The sequence below is a fragment of the Cupressus sempervirens genome, chromosome 11 (genome assembly GCF_028749045.1).
Source record: "Cupressus sempervirens isolate cs-2001-9-10 chromosome 11, ASM2874904v1, whole genome shotgun sequence".
Taxonomy (NCBI): domain Eukaryota; kingdom Viridiplantae; phylum Streptophyta; class Pinopsida; order Cupressales; family Cupressaceae; genus Cupressus; species Cupressus sempervirens.
The window spans coordinates 523,890,914-523,912,091 of record NC_143128.1 but is presented as its reverse complement, the minus strand read 5'-3'; the positions used below and the strand labels follow the sequence as shown (position 1 = coordinate 523,912,091).

At 34.9% G+C, this 21,178-nt stretch overlaps 1 protein-coding gene across 1 annotated transcript in view; it reads left to right on the top strand.

The window, feature by feature from the left end:
- Window positions 1-21,178, top strand: part of LOC149530658 (Polynucleotidyl transferase, ribonuclease H-like superfamily protein) — a 112,221-nt gene that overhangs the window by 46,210 nt on the left and 44,833 nt on the right. Inside the window, exons 3-7 of the mRNA XM_089810318.1 lie at window positions 13,861-13,984; window positions 14,181-14,268; window positions 14,753-14,890; window positions 14,999-15,086; window positions 15,260-15,380. Coding sequence (XP_089666444.1) covers window positions 13,861-13,984; window positions 14,181-14,268; window positions 14,753-14,890; window positions 14,999-15,086; window positions 15,260-15,380 — 559 coding nt within the window. The remainder of the gene's footprint in view (window positions 1-13,860; window positions 13,985-14,180; window positions 14,269-14,752; window positions 14,891-14,998; window positions 15,087-15,259; window positions 15,381-21,178) is intronic.

The following is a 21,178-nucleotide window of genomic DNA, read 5'->3' as shown; positions in this document are numbered from 1 at the left end:
AATGACAAAGCATACATATACTACCCTTATACTACTTGAAGGGTTGCGACTCAATCATCGTGTCATAACTTCCTTCGGTAACTAACAACTTCCTAACGTACACTTAACTATCCCCGAAAGATAATACAACTTTATGACCAACAGACATATCTTGTCAAGATAAGTATGAGTAGAAGAAATTGAAACAGCCATCATCCATTGTAGAAGCAACATTGACAAGGTAGAAATTTGAACTAGTGAAGTTGATGCTTCATAATTGGTTGGGGGTTGGTGCCTACAAATTTAAAAGTGGGAGTTGATGCTTCCCATGGGTGGGTGCTCACAAACTAAGTTAGGGGTTGGCGCCTACAAGCTTTGTAAAGAGAGAATTATATAAAAACAGTAATTTTATGTGGTGTTCTCCCATTAGGGTTTCCACGTAAACATTGTTATTGTGTTCTTATGTGCATGATTGTTGGAATTTAGTAAATAATAGCGTTGTGATTGAAAAAGTTTAAATTGGCAATTTTGTTTCTTAAACTTATTCACCTCCCTGCTTAGAATAATTGTGTGCTCATCAATGCCATTGGTGGATGAAGTGTACATGTTGTTCATTGACACACATCTAAAAATGGAACAATGCTTCTGCTTCTTCTGTATCTTAATTGGAGGAGAGAGAATCTTGGCAGTTGATACTATTGCATCTGACTCATAGTGATGTCATGTTTGCCTTTGTCTTGCATTGTTTGGGTAGAACTAGATGCTTTAATCTGCGCAAACAAAGCTTTTCAAGCACAACATTCCTTAGTGGAGTGTTTGCTGTATGTATGTACTGTGCATCTCTAGCTAATCTTTGGTTGTTTTATTTACTCTTTAGTTGATATGTCATTCTAAGTATGACTTGGGGTTCCTTTTCCTTGTTCTGAGGGTTTGGCTCTAGTCTTGAATTTTTTTCCTGCAACCTATCTTGTGATGTGTAGTCTTTATTCTTAGACTTTTGCTTAGTATTTACTTTGAATTTTTAAGCACACTGACTTTTCTTTGGAGTGAGATATGGAGGTTTGGATGTATGCTCTTAAGCTTGACTTATATTCTGAATGACACTTTGTTTAGACTCTTGAATGTTGAACTTAGAAGCCAAAGTATGGAATATTCAGTATTGAACAAACATTTCACAATCTTGGTGAAGTTGGGACTACTTGATATATTGGTGATCATAGTCTGCAATGGGGGATGGGTTTCTTTCAAGGCTTCAACAAAACCATTGCAACATTTTTTATAGACAAGGAAACTCTTACGAGAGCAGTGATAGTCTTTCTTGATAAAGTTATTAATCATGTAGTTGGAATAAATGAAATTAAGATAATTATCTAGAGTACTTGCATCTATTTTAACATAAACATTAGGGAAACAAAATGGACTTTTATCTTGTATGGTGTCTGGCCTCCAAACAGTTGATTTTAATGAACTCAATGAGCCAAATGGAGATGAATATATAGTTAGAGTTGAGAGAAGTGATCAACAATCCTTGCTTTTTCTTTTGCAAAATTGTGCTGTAAATTATTTTGCTGTCACTGTTACACATTTTCTATCATCCTTCAAAATATTTCTGAAATTGGCATCTCTGGTGTAAATTTGTTTACCATCTGTTAAGATTATGAAACAAGAGAACCAGTTGTTTATTCCAAGAGTTTCATGAGAGAGAACCTGACAAAGGAGAAGCAAAATGGAGGACTTGTAGGACATATTGGTTTACATAAGACCATTGCACTTGTTGGAGAACATTACGGTTGGCCACATTTGCACGGAGATGTGATGAAGTTTGTCAGTTGGTGAAGTACGCCGGATTGCAAAGGGCACAAGCTAGATGACAAGTTTATATTGACCATTACTTGTACTTGGGAGGCCATAGGAAGCCATTCGTATGGATTTTGTTCTTGGTTTACCAAGGAGACATAGGACATGATTAAATTCTTTGTGGTGGATACATTTCCAATGATGATACATTTCATTCCGGTGATGATGAAATATTGAAGACATAAAATATGTAAATGAATGAGAGCGCAATATTTTTACCTTGTCTTTTACCTTCTCATTATTATACAATATTGTAATCTGACCAAGCTTCCTATACTTAAATCTCATGTGAGTGGGCATGCAAAATGCAGAGAAGAATTCAGTTGTTAAATTCTCTAATACCACAGATTTGCTTTGGAGACAAACAAATATAATCTTTATCTAAATGTGTTATGAATGGAGAGTGATACAATGCAAATATCAATTAGAGCTTTATATCGCAAGATAGAGTTCAAGAGCAAATAGATACCATGCGAAAACTATAGAATGGATGTTTGTATTATATGAAAGTTTGTACAAAATCTGAGAAGTTGAATGCATGACACAAAATGTATATCTCCAGGACTATTTCACTATCCAATATTTTTTTTCATGATATAGCTAATATACAAGACTTGAGCATTGAGGAATGTAATGTCCCCTTTTTGGGACATTAGAAATATTGAAGTCTTATTTTATATAATGTTAAAATTGACTCTGAGATCTAGACTCAAATTATTAAAAGGTCAATTTTATGTTATAAAGAGGGCAAAAGGTCAAGGAGGAATAAGATCAAATGCCAGAGAGAAGTTGAAGAGTCACAAGGGAATAGGATGAAAGCCAGAGAGGAGTCGAAGAGTCTTAGTTTGCGTATTAAAAGGGGAAAGAGGCTTATTGCTGGGTATGCTTGATTTATTATTCCAGATTTCCGTTCTCTCTTGTGAGAGTATTTGGAAAGTCTTAACTTTCAGCTAGTATGAGGAGGTAGCCTCTCGTGCCAGCAGACAATGGATACAAACCCATTGTCCTAGGAGACATCAGTTCAAGTGTTTCATATGCGCTTACAGGTTCTTATTCTAGTATTCCAATCTGATTGTTAATTTGTATTTAAGATTGGGTTTTCTAGTGCTGGTTATTGTATTGCTGTTGTATAATGCAATAACATGTTTACGGAGTTATACAAAAGTTTTCTGGTTTTATATTATTGGTTGGTGACGTACTTTCATATGATCAAATCTTGAATAGTATCTTGAAAAGATAGTTATTTTCTTGTGGAGAATCTACTGGTTTATTGTTGTATCGTATTATATTTGTCTATGTTGAGTTTGAATATTATATTTAAGAAGAAGTTGGTTAAATTTCTATTAGGATTTCTACTGGTTTCGATTGTGCTGGAATATGTTTCCAATATTATAGTTTTGAATTTATTGTTGAAAGAGAAATCTAGTAAATATCCGGTTTGGGATATTTCAGTGGTATCAGAGCCTTGTATCCTACCATCCTGAAGATTAACTTTGCACAAATCAAATATTTTCATACTGAAGTTTGATTCAGAAATAGAGCTATATTATAAAGGGATTAGAATAGATTCTGTTGTCTGTTTGTGAGCTTTCAAAGTAACAAAACTTAGGACTGTCATCCCAAGATTTGTTGTGAATTGTCGGGGAAATGTTTCCCATTAGAAATGCAAAATGGCTTAAATACTAGCGATCCGCTAAAGTTTATATTGGAGAGTGGAGACATTGTAGAAGGCACCTATCCCGAAAATTTTAAAAAAAATAATTGGGTCAATGTTTTGGACATTACTTAGCACAGAACAGGAGATTTGGAAACTAGTGATAATATTCAGGCATATATTTTATCATTACGTGGACGGCCTAAGTTTTTTTATAAACACATCATTGAATTGTTCATTATTCACGAATGAAGGAATTAATTTCATTCTAAGGCCAATATACTAGGAAGAGTTCGAGAGTGGACATTGTCCTTCCTTCAACTTGCAATCGGGTTATTGGTCGTGGTATTAAAGTACTATGCGTGGTTCTTTTTGCATTACAACCACTGCCCAACTTAAGGGCTATTTAGCGTGACTAAGAGAGAAAAGTTTTAGGTGTAAGGACACCCACTCGAAGTTTCATAACGTATGCTCATAACTTATTCACAGGACCACATGATAAAAGAGCTAGGTATTTACAGTAGACAAGGTTGGCTGATAGTTCCATAGTGGACAAGGAGCAGAGGTGGAGTGTCTTCCTTACAGTTAGGCAGAGTAGAGTCATCAATAGGAACAAGACACAATGATAGTGTGTTTGCCAAAACGTCTGAGGACTGGGCAATGTTTCATGGGACTGCACATGGCATCGAGGAAGGCCATTTCACTATCCCCAGGTCACGGGAGGTTAGTTGGGTTGTAACTATATGAAGTTAGGTAGATTGCGAAGGAGAATCGAACAACAGTCAAATTAATGCATTTCATGTAGTGATAGATGACAGGTTGACTAAGCATTGAGAGTTGAAGACTGGACTAGTTCTCATTGGATACTCAGAGTTCCCTACCGGCTCTCATTATCATTTATGGAGACGGTTACAAAATAAGCTACGTTGCAGGGCAAAGAGATACATTTTGAATGGCTTTTCTTGTGTTAGAAGGATATGAGAACTGACAACGTGAATGTTAACAAGAACGTTACAACTCGATAATCTACCATCGATAATACACATTCACTTCTCTAGAGGATTTGTTATAGCGGGGAGTTATCTCAGTTGGATTTAATGCACGACTTGTAATGCCAAATTAAATATAACCACTATCGTGGGATTTGCTGGCCATTATAGGAGACGTGGATATCGGGAAGTAATGACTTTCCAGTGGTATCATAATTCGCTTGACATCTGTGTGCATTACTGGTAGAAGTGTCGGAGATGGAGCATAAAATTCTGAGATTGGGGAAGATGGATGAGCACTCAAAGACATTCGAGCTCATTTGAGGTCCTTGCGGGAATAAAGGAATCTATTGGAAGGCACAGAAAATCCCGGAAGAAGAGACAATCGACAAGGTTGAAGGGAGCAACAATGAACGTGGAACATCAGAGTTGGAGTTCTTGATGATTTATGTAAGTCCCATTTTTAGAGCATCAAGTGGGAGGAGGACTTAGCACTTAGACAGAGGGATCGGTATGAATTGGAAAAGGGGAGGCATATGCAAGAGATCAAGCATATTAGAGATGATGATAGCTCTCATTTAATCATTTCCTAATTTTGAACCAACGTTATGCACTATGAATCTTTTAGGAAATATACAAGGCATATGACTTGGTTGAGTACATATATGTAGCTTGCAAGCTTCATGGATTGAATGTACAACGGAGTGGGGAAAAGAAACAGATCTGAGAATCAAACAGCTGGAATCAGATATTACTTTTCTAATTGCAAAACAAGAAGTTGAGTTAGCTTTACAAGTAAACAGTGCTACTTACCATGGTGATTCATATCATTTGTAGAATTTAATTTGAGCTAACAGTAACAAGAAAGTTGAACATGAGTGTGGTTGTGACTTACTGGTATACAATCATCCAAGTTGGAAATTTTTTGAGTCTTCATAGTTAAGAGAAATTATAGTGCTGGTCAGTTGGGTGTTGGCATCCATCTTCCATTCAAGGTAGAATCTATGCATTTATGTTTAGGTGATATTAATGGCCGATGTGATTTGGCGTGGAGTTGTTAGCTCCAGATGAATGTTGTTGAGGCCAACCTGCAAATTCAGGCGATCAACATCTACATTTTTTAAAGACTGTTGTGTACAATATCATTAGAGTTTGTCTGCTAAGAATTAAAGAACAATGTCGAACTAGAGCTTTTAGTGGAAACTAATTGCTGCACACGGGAATGTCTTGCACAAATTCCTATAGGGGACACATTCTTGATTATTATAGAGTGATTCTCTTGGTTTGAGGTAATTCCGATCAATTTTATGAGTGGAGGTTTCATCAAGCCATCATAGTTGTGAGTGCAAGGAGGAACCTTAGGGGTGTGCATGTAGTAAGGAAGATTTCCTTGTCAAGTATCTTTCAAGCATCACAAAGAACACGGGCAGTAATTTGTATAGAGAAATATGGACAACAAATCTTTCAAAATCTTTAGTTTCACTTGGGCTCTCGTATAGGGAATAAAGATCTCCTCAGCAACATATATTACAAGAAAAAAATTCAGGGTTGGGATAACATCATGGTAAATATTATGAAGCGATAACCACAGCTAGCCCAGAATTTTGAACTTGATATAACAGCAAAAATACTTGATATTTACAAAGAATATAAACTCTTCCTACTCGAATTTAGAATGATTTATCATTGAGCGATCACGTGGATTTTCATCTAGAGCAGCAAAATAAGACAGGTAGGGCAAAAATAAAGTATCTGGAAGTGGTTTAGGATCTTCTTGCAAGGGTCCAGGGCAAAAATGTGTACGAGGAATTTCTAGAAAATCACGATCAATGAATGATATGATAGATTTTAATGACGTCCACGAGGCTAAAGTAGCCTATGGGACCCACATGATCACCCCCCCAAGGCAGGAGCGGAACTAATCTAGCTGCAAAGTTTTGGTTAACTTGTCTCTCCTTCTCTGGAGTTTGATAATCAGAGCCGCAGTTCTCTTCACTTGATCTTCCTTGAATAGAGGTTCTTGAAAAAGAAGAGCAGTCAACTACCATTGATTTACAACCTTCCAATGACCATGTAGAAGATGTTACCCAGGGTACAAGTTTTTATGTTGGTGAATTAGAGGTTAGTGTTGACAAATAGGCGGATGAGGACGATTGCACACAAGGTAATAATAGATTGAAATTTTTGTGTGATGAACCATATATTACCTACGCCCATGACAAATTTAGAGAAAAATCCAAGATGACACTACAAGACGATGAGCTATATTAACATGATAATGAAAATCATGCATTTAGAAACTAGCTGAAGGTTAATGAAGAAATGGTTGTGGCATCTTCGGTCCATTATGACAACACTCACAAGGTGGTTGAGGATCTCTACAGGAAGGTTCAAAAGGGAGTGGAAGAAGAATGGCTTGTTTTTTATTTGCAAGTGATCAAAACAGGCCTTGAAACTATCAAATCAGAATATTTGCATTTGCTTTCCGACAGGGATAACATTCTTAAGGTCGTTGAAACACATGTTGATTAGCTGAATAAAGAGAGGAATGAGATTAAGGAGCTCAATAGAGAGCTTAAGGAAACACAGGAGGCATTGAATGATGCTTGGATTTCCCTTCAGGAAGCAGAAAATTAGATTAGAATCACAAATCACTCTGAGGAGCAGGAGGATAAAGAGAGGCATAATTTTTTCCTAGAGGTAATTGATGAACTTGATAGCATTTAGTAGATGTATGCTTTGTATAATTGCCCCAAGCGATCAAGTACTAAAGTTTCAGATCACTTTCAGCTTATCGATAACCCTGTGTTTGAAGTTGATGCTGATTGGATTTTCGATAATACCCTGTTTGAGGTAAATGAGGACTCTCCTTTTTATTATCATGAAGGAGATGATTCTGATTTTAGGATATGGAATCTTGCTACGATTTCTAGCAAGGAATATGGGTCACAGGATGGAAGTGGTGATTTGACTATGATTTTGCATCATACAATCAGTCCACATTGGGTTCCTGATTTCACACCATACAGGAGTTGGTTGGATTATTTACATCAGCCTTTGGATAGTTTTTGGTGTAGTTTTGAGGAGAGTTATGTGTTGATCATAGGGAATGGTCTTTCAGCTTCATTCTTATTCATAGTACCTATGTACTCGAAGATTCTCCAGATTGAAGATGACAGTTTGGTATTTGTTGCGACCAGGGTGTTACACTCAGTTTTTGAGCGACTTGTTTATTACATCATCTATTTAGGTTGTGTTATCATCATGTACTGGGTTATGCATAGTTCACTGATACATTTTTATCTTATCATATTGGCTGGTTATGACAATAGGGTTTGAGATCCAGGTGTTGATCATATGTATTTATGGCTTGTTGAGGACCTTGTTGTAATTCTTCTCAGTTTGAGGTTGGATTCAATGGTATTAGTGATGATTAGAGTTGTTCAGTTTACAGGTGCAAAGTTTTTTCAGAGAGTTATATGGGATCTAGGGATCCGGTTGAGAGACATATTGCAGAGTGACATCTTGCTTTGTGGTGTGGCCGGAATTTTTTTCAGTTTGGACTCTAGGGCTACCTGCAGACTCGTATGGGATCCTGGTACTAATTGATTGAGGACAAGCAATTTTAAGGAGGGGAGATTTGTAATGTCCCCTTTTTGGGACATCATAAATATTGAAGTCTTATTTTATATAATGTTAAAATTGACTCCGAGACGTAGACTGAATTTATTAAAAGGTCAATTTTATGTTACAAAGAGAGCAAAAGGTCAAGGAGGAATAAGATGAAATGCTAGAGGGAAGTTGAAGAGTCACAAGGGAATAGGACGAAAGCCAGAGGGGAGTTGAAGAGTCTTAGTTTGTGTATTAAAAGGGGAAAGAGGCTCATTGCTGGGTATGCTTGATTATTATTCCAGATTTCAGTTCTCTCTTGTGAGAGTATTTGGAAAGCCTCATCTTTCAGCTAGGATGAGGATGTAGCCCCTTATGCCGACAGACAATGGACGCAAACCCATTGTCTAGGGAGACATCAGTTCTGGTGTTTCATATGTGCTTTCAGGTTCTTATTCTAGTATTTCAATTTGATTGTTAATCTGTATTTAAGATTGGGTTTTCTAGTGCTGGTTATTGTATTGTTGTTGTATAATGCAATAACGTGTTTACGGAGTTGTACAAGAGTTTTCTGGTTTTATATTATTGGTTGGTGACGTACTTTCAGATGATCAAATCTTGAATAGTATCTTGAAAATCTAGTTATTTTCTTTTGGAGAATCTGCTGGTTTATTGTTGTATCGTATCATATTTGTCTATGTTGAGTTTGAATATTATATTTAAGAAGAAGTTGGTTAAATTTCAATTGGGATTTCTACTGGTTCCGATTGTGCTGGAATACATTTGCAATGTTTTAGTTCTGAATTTATTGTTGAAAGAGAAATCTAGTAAATATCTGATTTGGGATATTTCAAGGAATGTTATGGCACTTATAAGAAACACACACACATTCTGATTGTTCATATAGTCAGTTTCATTTTTTTCTGGGAATGCTGTGGAAATTTGAGCAGTTAGGTGCGAAAATTTTCATATTTGTTGGGCATGAAAGAACTGGAGCTGGACCTTGTGGTATGATCACATGCTTTAGGGAAGGTTTTGAAGCTAGTGGTGAAAATTGTATATCGAACAAAGTACTACCATTGTATGGCATTTCGATTAAAGTCAAAGACACAACTTTTGCTGCTGTACTTTCTAAGAAGGATTTCTAGGACGGGGAGAGAAAGGAGTGGAGGATCAGGGCATGCTCTTCCATTTCCATGCTGAATTCTATAAAACTAAAATAGAGCTGCAATCCTGAAAAATCAGGTATTAATGTCTCCAAAGAAAATTGTCAGCTGGAGTACGAATGAAGAACCATCCCTTATGCCATGCTATGTATGAACTTCAATTTGTTAAGGAACCAGCCTTCCAGAGAGACAAATCTCTGGCAAAGAACCCATAGTCTATACCAGACAGACAGAAACAGCATCCAGATGGGAAAGTGCCTTATGAACTTGAGCACGATCATTGAATGAACCCCCTGAACATAGTGGCTAAGGACTGAGATCTGGACCATTCAAAAGAAAGTTGTTGCAGCATCCCTTACATATATGTTTTCCAATAAAGCAGAGTGTGTGTTTGTGTGTATTGTGAGTTGTTAGGTATAGAAACCCTTAAAGTGGGAGCTTTGAGGAGCAGATTATAATCTCTAAGAAAAGGCACACTATAGGTTATTGACTGTTGGAATCGAAAGTACATATTCTGGTTAAGTAAGCAGCAACATTCAGTGAACAGGTAGCGTATATGAGATGATCTTAGAAGCTTATACCAGCTACGCAGGAGCACAAAGAACCCAGGATTCTCCAGTTGTTTTTCTCCAATTGTTTTTCCTAGTGCCACATTGCTGTTTTCATGGATTAAAGCCAGTATGCATTCAATTCTCCACATGGCATCCCTTACATGTATTGAATAGTAAGCAAAGCCCTTAAAATGTCAAATGCTATATTTATTGTTATCTCAAGCATCACAACATAGTTTGCTGACTATTGGGGGTTTATATTCCTAAGTTGGGAGAATTGTTTTGAGTAGCTAAACAATCAGTGGGTTTCTTCCTGCTTTGAGTCTTTAATAGATCTTTCTACGTATGATCTCTTGTGATAAGTCATTACACTATGTGATCATGTTAGAAGAGGATTGGCCACTTTTACTTTTTGGGAGTTACTAATTTTATTCAAAGGAATCTGCATTTTTCAATTTGCACAGCTTTCTGAGATATCACTCTCTTTCACTTTTGGCTAGGTTTTTGTAATATCCCCTCTAATAATGAAATCTAATACTAAATATAATTGATATTCGTAATTGTAATCAATTAAAAGAATATATATGTAATAACCAATTGATTATTATATAAATAAAATAATCAGATATATTAAAATAATTAAACAATAATTTAAACAGATAATTGTCAATATCTATTGAAGACAAATTACTGTTTACCATATCAATATAAATAAACTATTATTTATTAGACATCAGTTAATAACTAAATAATATTAATAAATGAGATATACTAATAACAATATTATTATAATATAAATAATTAAATCTATTAAACATTATTTAAATACTAATTATAATTCAATTAAACAACTACTTAAACATAATCGGCCAAATAACAATTCAAATAAACTTTAGTGACCAAAGGTCACGTGGGAGGGGACACATATATTTAAATTCATGGTATATATTTCTGTGGCATTAGGTTCCAACGAAAAATTAAAAATAAGAAGGAAATAAAGAATGATATTAAATAGAGGTAAATTGACCAATAAACAAGTACCAAATTAAATGGAACGTAAGTGCATAGAAAAAAGAGGAGGACCAAAAACAATAAATTGATATAAACAAAGAAAAATTGAAGGCATTTTACCATGAGTATATTTTAGGATAACTAATCTAATAAGTGATATAGATATGGATATGGATATGGATATGTTGTTATATGGGATTTTAAAATACATTAAATAAAATAATAATAGTATTCTAAATAACAAATTATAGTATTAAAAGCATATTATTTTAAGTATGGAAAATTTCCATCTTTTATTTCGTACAGAGGTATTTTTAGATAGGGAGTTTGTGGAAGGGAAAGACAGAGTAATTTCGGGACTATGACAAATTATTCCAATACTAGGGTTAGGCCATGAGGGATGCTGCATGTAGTCTATTTCACGCGACCTTCGTACTTAAATCTACCATTTAAGAATGATCTTAGTAATTAGAGTAAGTAATGGGATATTCACATAAGAAATTAATTGATTATAAATAAACTGATATATTTCTGGATTCGATTGTGTAAAGATTTTTAACCATCAACGTTTCGAATCACACCAAGTGATCCATCATCATTTTGTTTGACATCTCTTGCTCTGTTCATCCTGATGATGGATCACTTGGTGTGATTCGAAACGTTGATGGTTAAAAATCTTTACACAATTGAATCCAGAAATATATCAGTTTATTTTTACTATGGATTGTGGAAATTTGATCTCTTTAATAATTGATTATAATTCAAGTTTTATAATATGTTTAATGATATTATAATACAAATAGCCCTAATTGGCAATTTTTATGACCTATACAATGGGATCATTAGAGTTTTATAAATCTGTTACTAAACCATGAGAAATCAATATTGATGTTACTAGATGCATATATATCAATAATCATCTTAACCTATTTAGATAAATCATGCAATAGCTTTTGAACTTTAAAAACCAAACCATCAACCATTTCCCATTATTTACCATAGTAGGGTTTGGAGAGGAAAAATTAAAAAACACAAAGGATGCCCAGAGAGTGTTCAGCCAAATTAAGCCCAAAGCACACATCACTCAGATAAGACAGCTCACTCCATGGCCCAAAAATGGCAACGATATCTAATTTAGACAATTCCATCACTCTTAATATGTGAGAACCCAAGTTGTTGAGGAAGACTATTAAGCCCAATTAAGCCCAAGAGCATGGAGCACCCAACTAAGACATTGCTCCTTGGCCCACAAATGGCAGGAACATCCAACTAAGGCAATTCCATCCACTTGGGGTGTCCTGTTTAATTTAGGGGAACTGGTTAACTGGCTCTCTCTTACATATTTCCTCCAATTTTTCATATGATTGCTTGTGGGAATAAAGAATAGCTAAATTTATTTATTAATTAAATAAACATAATAAATTTACAAAATTTATTAACTTCTTGGTGTAAGATATATTAAGGATTAAAGATGCATAACATGGTCCCTATTGCATACCAAATACTTGTTAATGCACATCTGCTGTTTTTTCATTTTGTTAATCTGATCTGCGGCTTATACTCAGATGTATATGTGTATGAGATTCCTCTCTTCTTCGATTGATAGCTTCCAAGTACCTCCAGATGGAGATCTCCTATTTATAGCTTCCAATGTTAAGATGTCACCCTCCTCCACCTTTCAAGGGATACCGCTCTTCGATTAATCACTTTGTTTTTGACCCTTACATGCATCACCTAGCATTAATGAATAATCCTTCAGGGAATTACTGCACCCTCTTAAAACTGTTGCTTATGCCTCTTGATCTAGTTGTGGCTCCTCTTGATCCACGTGGCTTATTGTAAATTGCTTGTCTTCTGCTTGTTAACTTATAGGTCGCATTATGTCAGATTTGTTGATTGACTCTTAATGACTGCTGTCTGGAGACTGGAAAATTATGATGTCTTATAAATAAGACAATTTTCTTCTTTATCGATTTTAGTTGTACTTTATATAAGCTGTATTTTAAGAATGGTTTGATGGGGTATTAGGCAGGGGCATGACATTGAGTTAGCATCTACAGCACACCATTTGTATTAGGCAGGGGCATGGCATTTGAGTTAGCATCTACAGCACGCCATTTGTAAAGCATATAGACAAATGTAAGGCAATAACTTTTGTGAACAGTTAGCTACTCTCAGTAATATATTAGATCGTTTCCAAAGTGAATTGAGAACGATGTTGAGAAGTTCATTTATTTCAGATATTTTTTGAGAAATGCCTTGTGTATTACATCATGGAACTTTAGCATGTTGATTTAACACTAGGTTTACAAGGCAAGTCCATCCTGAAGGCTGGAAAGGCTAACTTCTGAGCCTGCGACTTTTCAGGTGAAGAATCATCACTTTTATCGAAAATTCTTTTTCAATCTTTAACAAGAAAAGCTATTTCCTCTTTAAATAATCTCAACTTCCCCCTTAGCTGAGGGATGCTCATGAATATTAGTTTTTCATTTTGATTTTACGGGAAATAAAACAGCAATGCCCATTCCTGTTCTAAAAACTTTTGGCTTCTAGAGAAATAAAATAGCACTTCAATGCACACTGTTATTCCAGAAATTCTTTGACTTACAGAGAGGTAAAATTGCATTTCTATGCACATAGCTATTTCAGAAACTAGCCATGCATGGAAGTCAATGTTGTTGTTAGAGGGACATATTAAAATGTGGGTGGAATTCTTTTATAGAGTGTTAATCTATCTTGAACATAGATTGTTAAGGGAAGATGGTAATGAAGTGGCTACCAGTAATTCATTTTCTTCCTTTTCCCTTTTGTGATTGACATCTGCTACATGCATGACTCTCATATATGCCATATGTTTTTGTTGACTATAGTCATATTACAATTTTTCATTAACGTTTCAATAAATTCGTGGCATGTGGGTTTAACAAGCAATTGAATGATCTAATATATTACTCTTGTGATGGAGGCTTTGAATCATGAAAGTGTGCTCATGTTTAATAATGACAGAGAACCTCATACATATTGTTGTCAAATATTCTGCACAGATTCTAAAACTCTAAAGGAGGAGAAGAGGGAAGAGCTGTTTGAAAGTATAAAAGCTGACAATTCCATGGGCTGGGCTGTGGATATAATTGACCCAAGAGAGCTTTCAGCAAAAATGCTTAAAAAGTAATTAAAATATCTTAAATTGTGTAAATCCTTGAAGTTTTCATCAATTAACATACCAGTTTGTTACGTCCATCAAGCAATGATGGGATGCCCTTGCAACCATGTTGTGATTGAATTTGCATGCATTTTAAATTAGTTTTTTCATATTTTTGGAATAATTATCAAGAAATGCTTATAATGACACTTTTTTGAACAGAGACAAAATAAACCTGAATACGATTTCGCACGATTCTGCAATGGGTCTTGTCAATAGGGCTCTTGCTATGGGGGTTTTAGTAACAGAGGTATGAATATTTTATGTAAATTTTGATTTTTAGAACATATCTTCATAGTTGTTATTTGAGTCAAATTTCATTATATTGGCTAGAGATTTTTTTCAGTAAGCTTGTAGTTGGCCATTTTCTGTTCGTTCATCCTTTACCAGTTTTTGAGTACATGCTATGTTTTCTTTACAATGGAACTTGGACTGTGGAGGAATTTGGATACGGATGTTGATATGTAGATTATGCTGTTTTGACCTGGCAAAGCAATAGTATGCTTATTAATGTCTGTAATTTTAGCTTCCTGCAATTCTTATTGTAAGAAGATTATTTAACTGGTTTCTGTGTTGACATCTTTGACTTTCTTTGTTTAAGACAGTTGGCAATGCCATGATATTGATTTGTTGTGTGTTTGTCTCAGAAGTTAAGTAATCACATTGACATTTGTCTTGCCTCTCTTCTATCAATATTCTCCTTTTAATCCTTTTTGTGGATATGGTTGTACCAGGTTTTTGTTGATACTGTTGGAGATGCAGATAAGTACAAAGTAAAACTAGAAGAGAAATTTCCCGGTATTACATTTATTGTGGCTAAGAAAGCTGATAGTCTTTATCGAATTGTTAGTGGAGCAAGCATTGTTGCAAAGGTGGGCAAATGATTTGAGGCTAATGCATGCATTCTAGTTGTATTTAAAATCTATTTGAAAATTTTGTTTACTAAGGAAGAAAATTTCTGGATGGTGTTTGGATATAAGGTCACCAGGGATAATGCCTTGCGGGGATGGGTCATGGATGAGAAAGTTGAATGTATAACTAGAAACTTTGGATCTGGATATCCAGGGGGTATGTACTCTTTTAACTTTTTTCTTTCCACATTGCATTTTCCATAACTTGTTTTCTCTGACCAAAGGTCAAATTTTTTTGATTAGTTTTAAATTTAAATATATTTATAGTTTTTCTTTGAGTCCCCATAAACCTTTGTAGATCCTTTGCTAACTTATTAGTGTTATGTACAGATCCTGAAACAAAAGCTTGGTTGGATCAAAATAAACATGTGGTATTTGGATTTCCCTCATTAGTGAGATTTAGTTGGGGAACATGCAAGTCTTACATCAACAAATGTGCTGAAGTAATCTGGTAATTCACCCGCATATAATTTATTGGGTATATGATGAGATTTGAGATAAGAAACTAGGGATTATCATGCTTAAATTATAACTTAAATTAGGAAAAACAGGCCAGAATATAAGAAAATCTTCAATTACTTTATTCCATTTGTTATGCTTAGTTGCTTATTGGGATTTATCAGATCTTATGTCACACCATAGCTAAAGTCATCCGATTTGGACATGGAAAACACTCAATGAAGTAAAAGAGAGTGCAGCCTCATGTTTGGCTCAGAAATTTCTAATACCCTTAAAGATGGACAGTACATTCAAAAGTTAACACAAGAAATATATTTCTCCTTTATGCTATCCACTTCATACGTATAAAACTAAGTATCATATTATTCTATTAAATATGGAAACATTGATATTTAACTACATGTAGGTAGCCATGAGGTACTGGTAATTAGTATATGTGAATTTCCAAAGGAATCATGTCTACTTCAAAGTTCAAAAAACCAACCTTCAGTTGAGATTGTGCACTCTCTAGAAATAAGTTAAGGAATACAAGAGAGAAACATACAAACTTTACAGCCTAATCTCCATTGTAATGGATTATGATGAGAAGTGGAAAACCTTGGGTCTGGTCCAAAGTGTTTCCTTTGCATGATATCGGAGGGCTTTCTATGTAAAAAAAATGATATAAGTGGAAAACAACAGATACTTAAAAAAAATATCTTCCAAATGTTTAATGGTAAAACAAGGCTGTACTCACAAAGATTTTATTCTTCACCTAATTTCTGTGTTAATTGCGTGTTTTGGACTTTGGAGGCATTCACTAAAAGCTATGTGACACCAAGCTTTTGGGATGGGGATGATAAAGGATGGCTGTATTTTGAGGATGGATTTTATAAGGGAAAATTTGAAAAATACTGGAAAGTTCCAAATATTCATATGATAATATTGATAAGCATTCATCATTTACAATATGGATCCTTAATATGTAACATAAGAGCTGAATTGGGAGTTTACTTGAGAGTTGAATAAATTGAACAAAATATATTTGCTTTCATTGTCAATGTACCTATTGTTGATGTAAGTTTTATGCCTCTCCAACATGTAGAATCAAAGACTTAATATTACAAGATGAAATACCGAATTTCCAACTCTTGAATGAGGATGCTCATATTCTAAATAATGTAAATGGACTGTGTGATCAAATGAGACAAGCTCAAGGTTCCTTCTTATTTTGGACTTCACTCAGTTTTAATGATGCACTATGCTGGTTATTACAAAATCACTTACTATATTCTTTCAATGGGACTTTAACTTTTCCAACCAAACAAACTACAAAGAGAAAGGGTTTAGGAAGCTATTTTACTCCTAGAATGCAAGAAATGACGAATTCCTTTGTGACTCTACTAAAATTAGTTTAGCCATCAACATCAACCAAGCTAGTGCAATCTTCTAAGGTAAATCTAAGATGTTCAAACTACCACCATTCATTAACATCATCCATCAATGCATATCAATGTGCAAGCAATATTGAAGTTAAGCTCATAAATATGCCATCTAACCATCCAAGGATAAGTAGCTTCTGGTTTGGTCTAAGCGAGTTCACCAAAGACACACTCACAATCACTTCCATTCAATTAATTACTACTTCTAAACAACATGAAATAAAATCCTATTCTAAGTGAGGAAATATAGAAACCATGCAATACTCCAAAGCAACACAAGTAATCCACCACGAAGATCAACAATGAATTAGCAAATTTACTTTGATAGCATTTTGGCAACAATTTCAACAAGTCTCTCCTACTCTACTCTACCTTTAATTAGTTACAAATGAAAATGCCTTGGCTTTTATAGTTGTTCAAATACAATGAGGGCCAAGATTATGCCAACACTGCCCTAATCTACCTGATTGTTTCAATCATTTGAATGCTTATCCAATTATATGAAGGCACTACCTTGTGGGCCAATAAGAAAATTACAATGCTTTTGAGAGCCAATGAAAAAATAGATTAGCTAGAGGCATGATGTGTACTGCACATGTATACTTAGTACAATCTGATTGACTGTGCTTGGACATGTGAAAATCAAGCCTTTTGACTGGTTGAAGATGAGTAGGCACCACCTCAACATGCTTATCTCATTAACTTGATCAGTTCTTGGTGATGAAAAAATATCTCTTGATACTCAACATTATCAAACCTTAGCTTGATGCTGATGGCATGTATTTATTTCATCTTTATGAACTTTTCATCCTTGTTCTCGGAAATTTTTCTCATTTTGGATTCTTGACCTTGACATTTTTGAAGTGATAAAGTCTTTCATGTCACTGGGTGTGCCAAAGTGAATTTGAATTTTCGAAGTATTCAAGTTTTGACGATTTCTTTCACTTTTAGGCCTTCAAATCTGTTCTTTTTCCTTGTTCTTTGCTCTTTGAACTCCTCTTTGATCTCGTTCTTTGAGTTTGCACTGTCAACTTTGAGCATCATCTTTCTTGCCCTCTCGGTGAAATCTTGCCATAGTCTCCTATTACCTTCAACTCTTCAATTGACCTCTCCTTGCAAAACAAGACACCAACACTCGTCAAAAGTTTGTATTTCATACTTCTTCCTAGAATCAACATTTGATGCTAAGAAGTGAAATAAAGAGGAAATCACTCTAATACAACCTCATTGAGGATTTTGCTTAATTTGATGTGAAAGAGTGATTTTTTTAAACTTTAAAATCTGATCACATCAAGACAAAATAGGAACCCAATCAAAGGATTTAGTCATAAAAATCTGAATGTACACACTCAGATCTGTAAGAACTTGATTTTTGAAACTTGCTTTTTGCCTTGGAAAAATCTGAGTTTTACTCTTTGAATTGGTTTAAATTTGGGTGCTTTCTCGAGTTGGTTAGCTTGATTAAGCAATTCCAATGACTTGAAATGATAAGCATATCCCCAAAACTTGAGTTAATTGGGCCTTAAAGCTAGGCAAAAATTTGGAACTTGTCGGATTAAGAATCCTAATAGGAGGTTGGAGTCCGACCTATTGTTAGGATTGGGAATCTCAACAAAAGATCGGATCATGATCCTATGCGAGGATTCATTCAATTGTATGTTTTCCTTGCGATTTCATCACAAATTGATCTCCATTAGAGGAATGATCGAGATCTTCACCTTGAAACTCTTGTCTTCAAATACCACAATGCCAAAGGATGTAGAATTTACTCAAATGCCATTGACGAAAATCTAGGGGTTTATTGGCAAAACAGTTAGCGCTTCCCTTGAAATTCGTGACAAGGGACTAACCACCTCTTGTGGATTCTATAGGTCTAGTGGTTGTATTGGTCATTGACAAGTCGCACTTTTGGGGCAACAACAACCACACTTGTTAAAAGTGGTATCAAAGCTTTGTCATAGGTTTGGATCTCTTTGAGTAATGTTGAGGGGTAGATTATGTTGAAGATTGTAGCTGTGCTAGAGATCTTTATCTTTGATTTTATGAAATAGAAATATGTTTGTTATGATCGTTATGGTCACCTTTAGCTGAAAGAGACATTTGTGATAATATTATATAAAGAGAAATAGGTCATATGTCATGCAAAGAGGCATTCGTATCGAAATATGAAGTGTTGATATTTGGAAATATGAAGGGTCTTGTATTTGGAATTTGAAGAGACTTTTGTGTGTAAGGTGAAGAGTCTAATTTCAAACTATTTATGTGATTGCTTAGTGTATTGTAATGCAAGTCAAGTGAAAACCTTGTACTTGAACATTTTATGATCAATAAAAGACATTTTGCTGGTGTGGCCCGGATTTTCCCAGGATAATCTCTTGTGGCTTTTGTACCTTTTTTTTCTTCCTTATTGCTGTTCTATCTTTATTTCTGGACAAAACTTAACATAGGTATTAGAGCTTAGTTGGATAACATTAATAAGGGGGGTCCTCTAGTTTTCTAATTTTTTAGGCATTCTCTATGTGATGAAGAGCTCTCTGTTTTCAGCATATTTTGTTAGCCTCAAACTCTGCCAGAGATTACAGATTCTATAGATTTCAGTCTCTGGTAGTAATCAAAACTGGTAACCAGACTAATATAGAGACATATATTTTAGAGGGAGATTCACTTCTGCATGGAGTAGGATGAAGAAACTTGTTGCATCCTAGGGACTGTTGTGATGTCCTCTTGGTTAGCTGAGCTTAAAGCTTTTATTTGTTGGTGTTTGTGAATTGCATATCACTGTAGCTGATGGTATTGGGTATCACCCCTCAAATTTAGTGCAAAGGTGATATATATTTTGACCCTCACTTGGAGCAGGCAACTGTTTTATTAAGGAAATTTAGATCACATGTTTTGTTCTCATTCTATGTTGAAGTTTCTCAATTTATCATAAGTGGATACCTTCTTATTTTCAAGTGTTATATACCATCGATGATCATCAACATTTCTTTTCTTGTACAAAATAGCATTTAAAGTGTGTCCTATCCTTTAACGAGACTTCTATTGTGTGTGTGTGTGTGTGTTGAGTCTTGACGAGTTGTGCCTATTGTAGTCACTGTCAATTACATTTCATATACAAACAGTATCTTGTAACTGACAAACTCTTGTTGGTCTTGTATACCTCTTTAGTAGAGAATGAAGAATGCTTGAAGATAACTTATATTTGAATACTTTGGGTGGAACAACTAGCAAGCAATAAATAAAAGATTTCCAAAGAATGCAGTTCTGCAACCCTCTTTAATCATTCTATTCTTTATTTCGTTTGTAGGTTTTACCATCTGAGAGTTTTTTTTGTTTGGGTTCCTGTTTGTCTCTTTATCATGCGCGTGATCTTTATTTTTTAAACGACGATAATTCTGTGGAACATTCATGGTGATTATATGTTTCGACATCCTATTTCAGAGTTTCAATGGAACGATGAAAGAAATAGGGGAATGTCACCCAATTTCGTAAGTAGTGTTGGGAAAATTTGGTAATGAAGTTGAGATTTTGATTGAGATTGATATTTGCATTTTTCTATTTGGTGGGGCCATGCCATAGAACTTGTGATCGACTTGGAATGAGTTGTTTTGAGCTATATGTTAGTGTTATTGATGGCCGTGTTTTCTTGGGAAAATTCCATTGCCTAGACAAGCAAGGAAACATTATCTTGTAGGATGTAGTTGAATACATATCCATGATGAAAAAAAGTATCATCTTCCACCTTATCATCTAATTGTATGATGCAATCTGGGGCTGATTTTGATATCCATCAAGATTTGGACCTCCTATCTTGTGGAATGTTGTTTTGAAGGACAAACTTCAATTCTTTCATTGGATGAAGCCTAGATTCATTTATGGACTATGGGACTATCTCTATTGAAATATTTGATGACTTGAAGATTCTCCACGTATGGCGATACAATTTTTCATCATTTTCCTCATGACAAAAGAGACTGATGGTAGGAGTAGATGAAAACAATTGTAGAGAAATTCAATCGGGGAAGACAACTGCACCATGCTCAACAGAGATTGTATTAAAAACAATCAAGTACCTTAGAGATATTGTCATCAATCGGGAATGCCACCTCTCTATTCTTGAAGGTTGTCTTACTCAAAATGGGCAAAGTTTCTCTCCCTAATTGTGTTTCTTCTAAGTGAGATTTGGATTATTGTGTGTTGCTAAAATCGTGAATCTCAAATATGAATTTCTTGTCTTTTAATTCTTGGGAGATGAAAATTAAATAAGGACTTGTGTAAGTAGTTGCAATGCCCTCCTACTTAGTTGGACTAGGTTTCAACGTTTTGGTCTCTCCATTGTTCAATGCAGTTAGTGTTTGATAAAAAAATA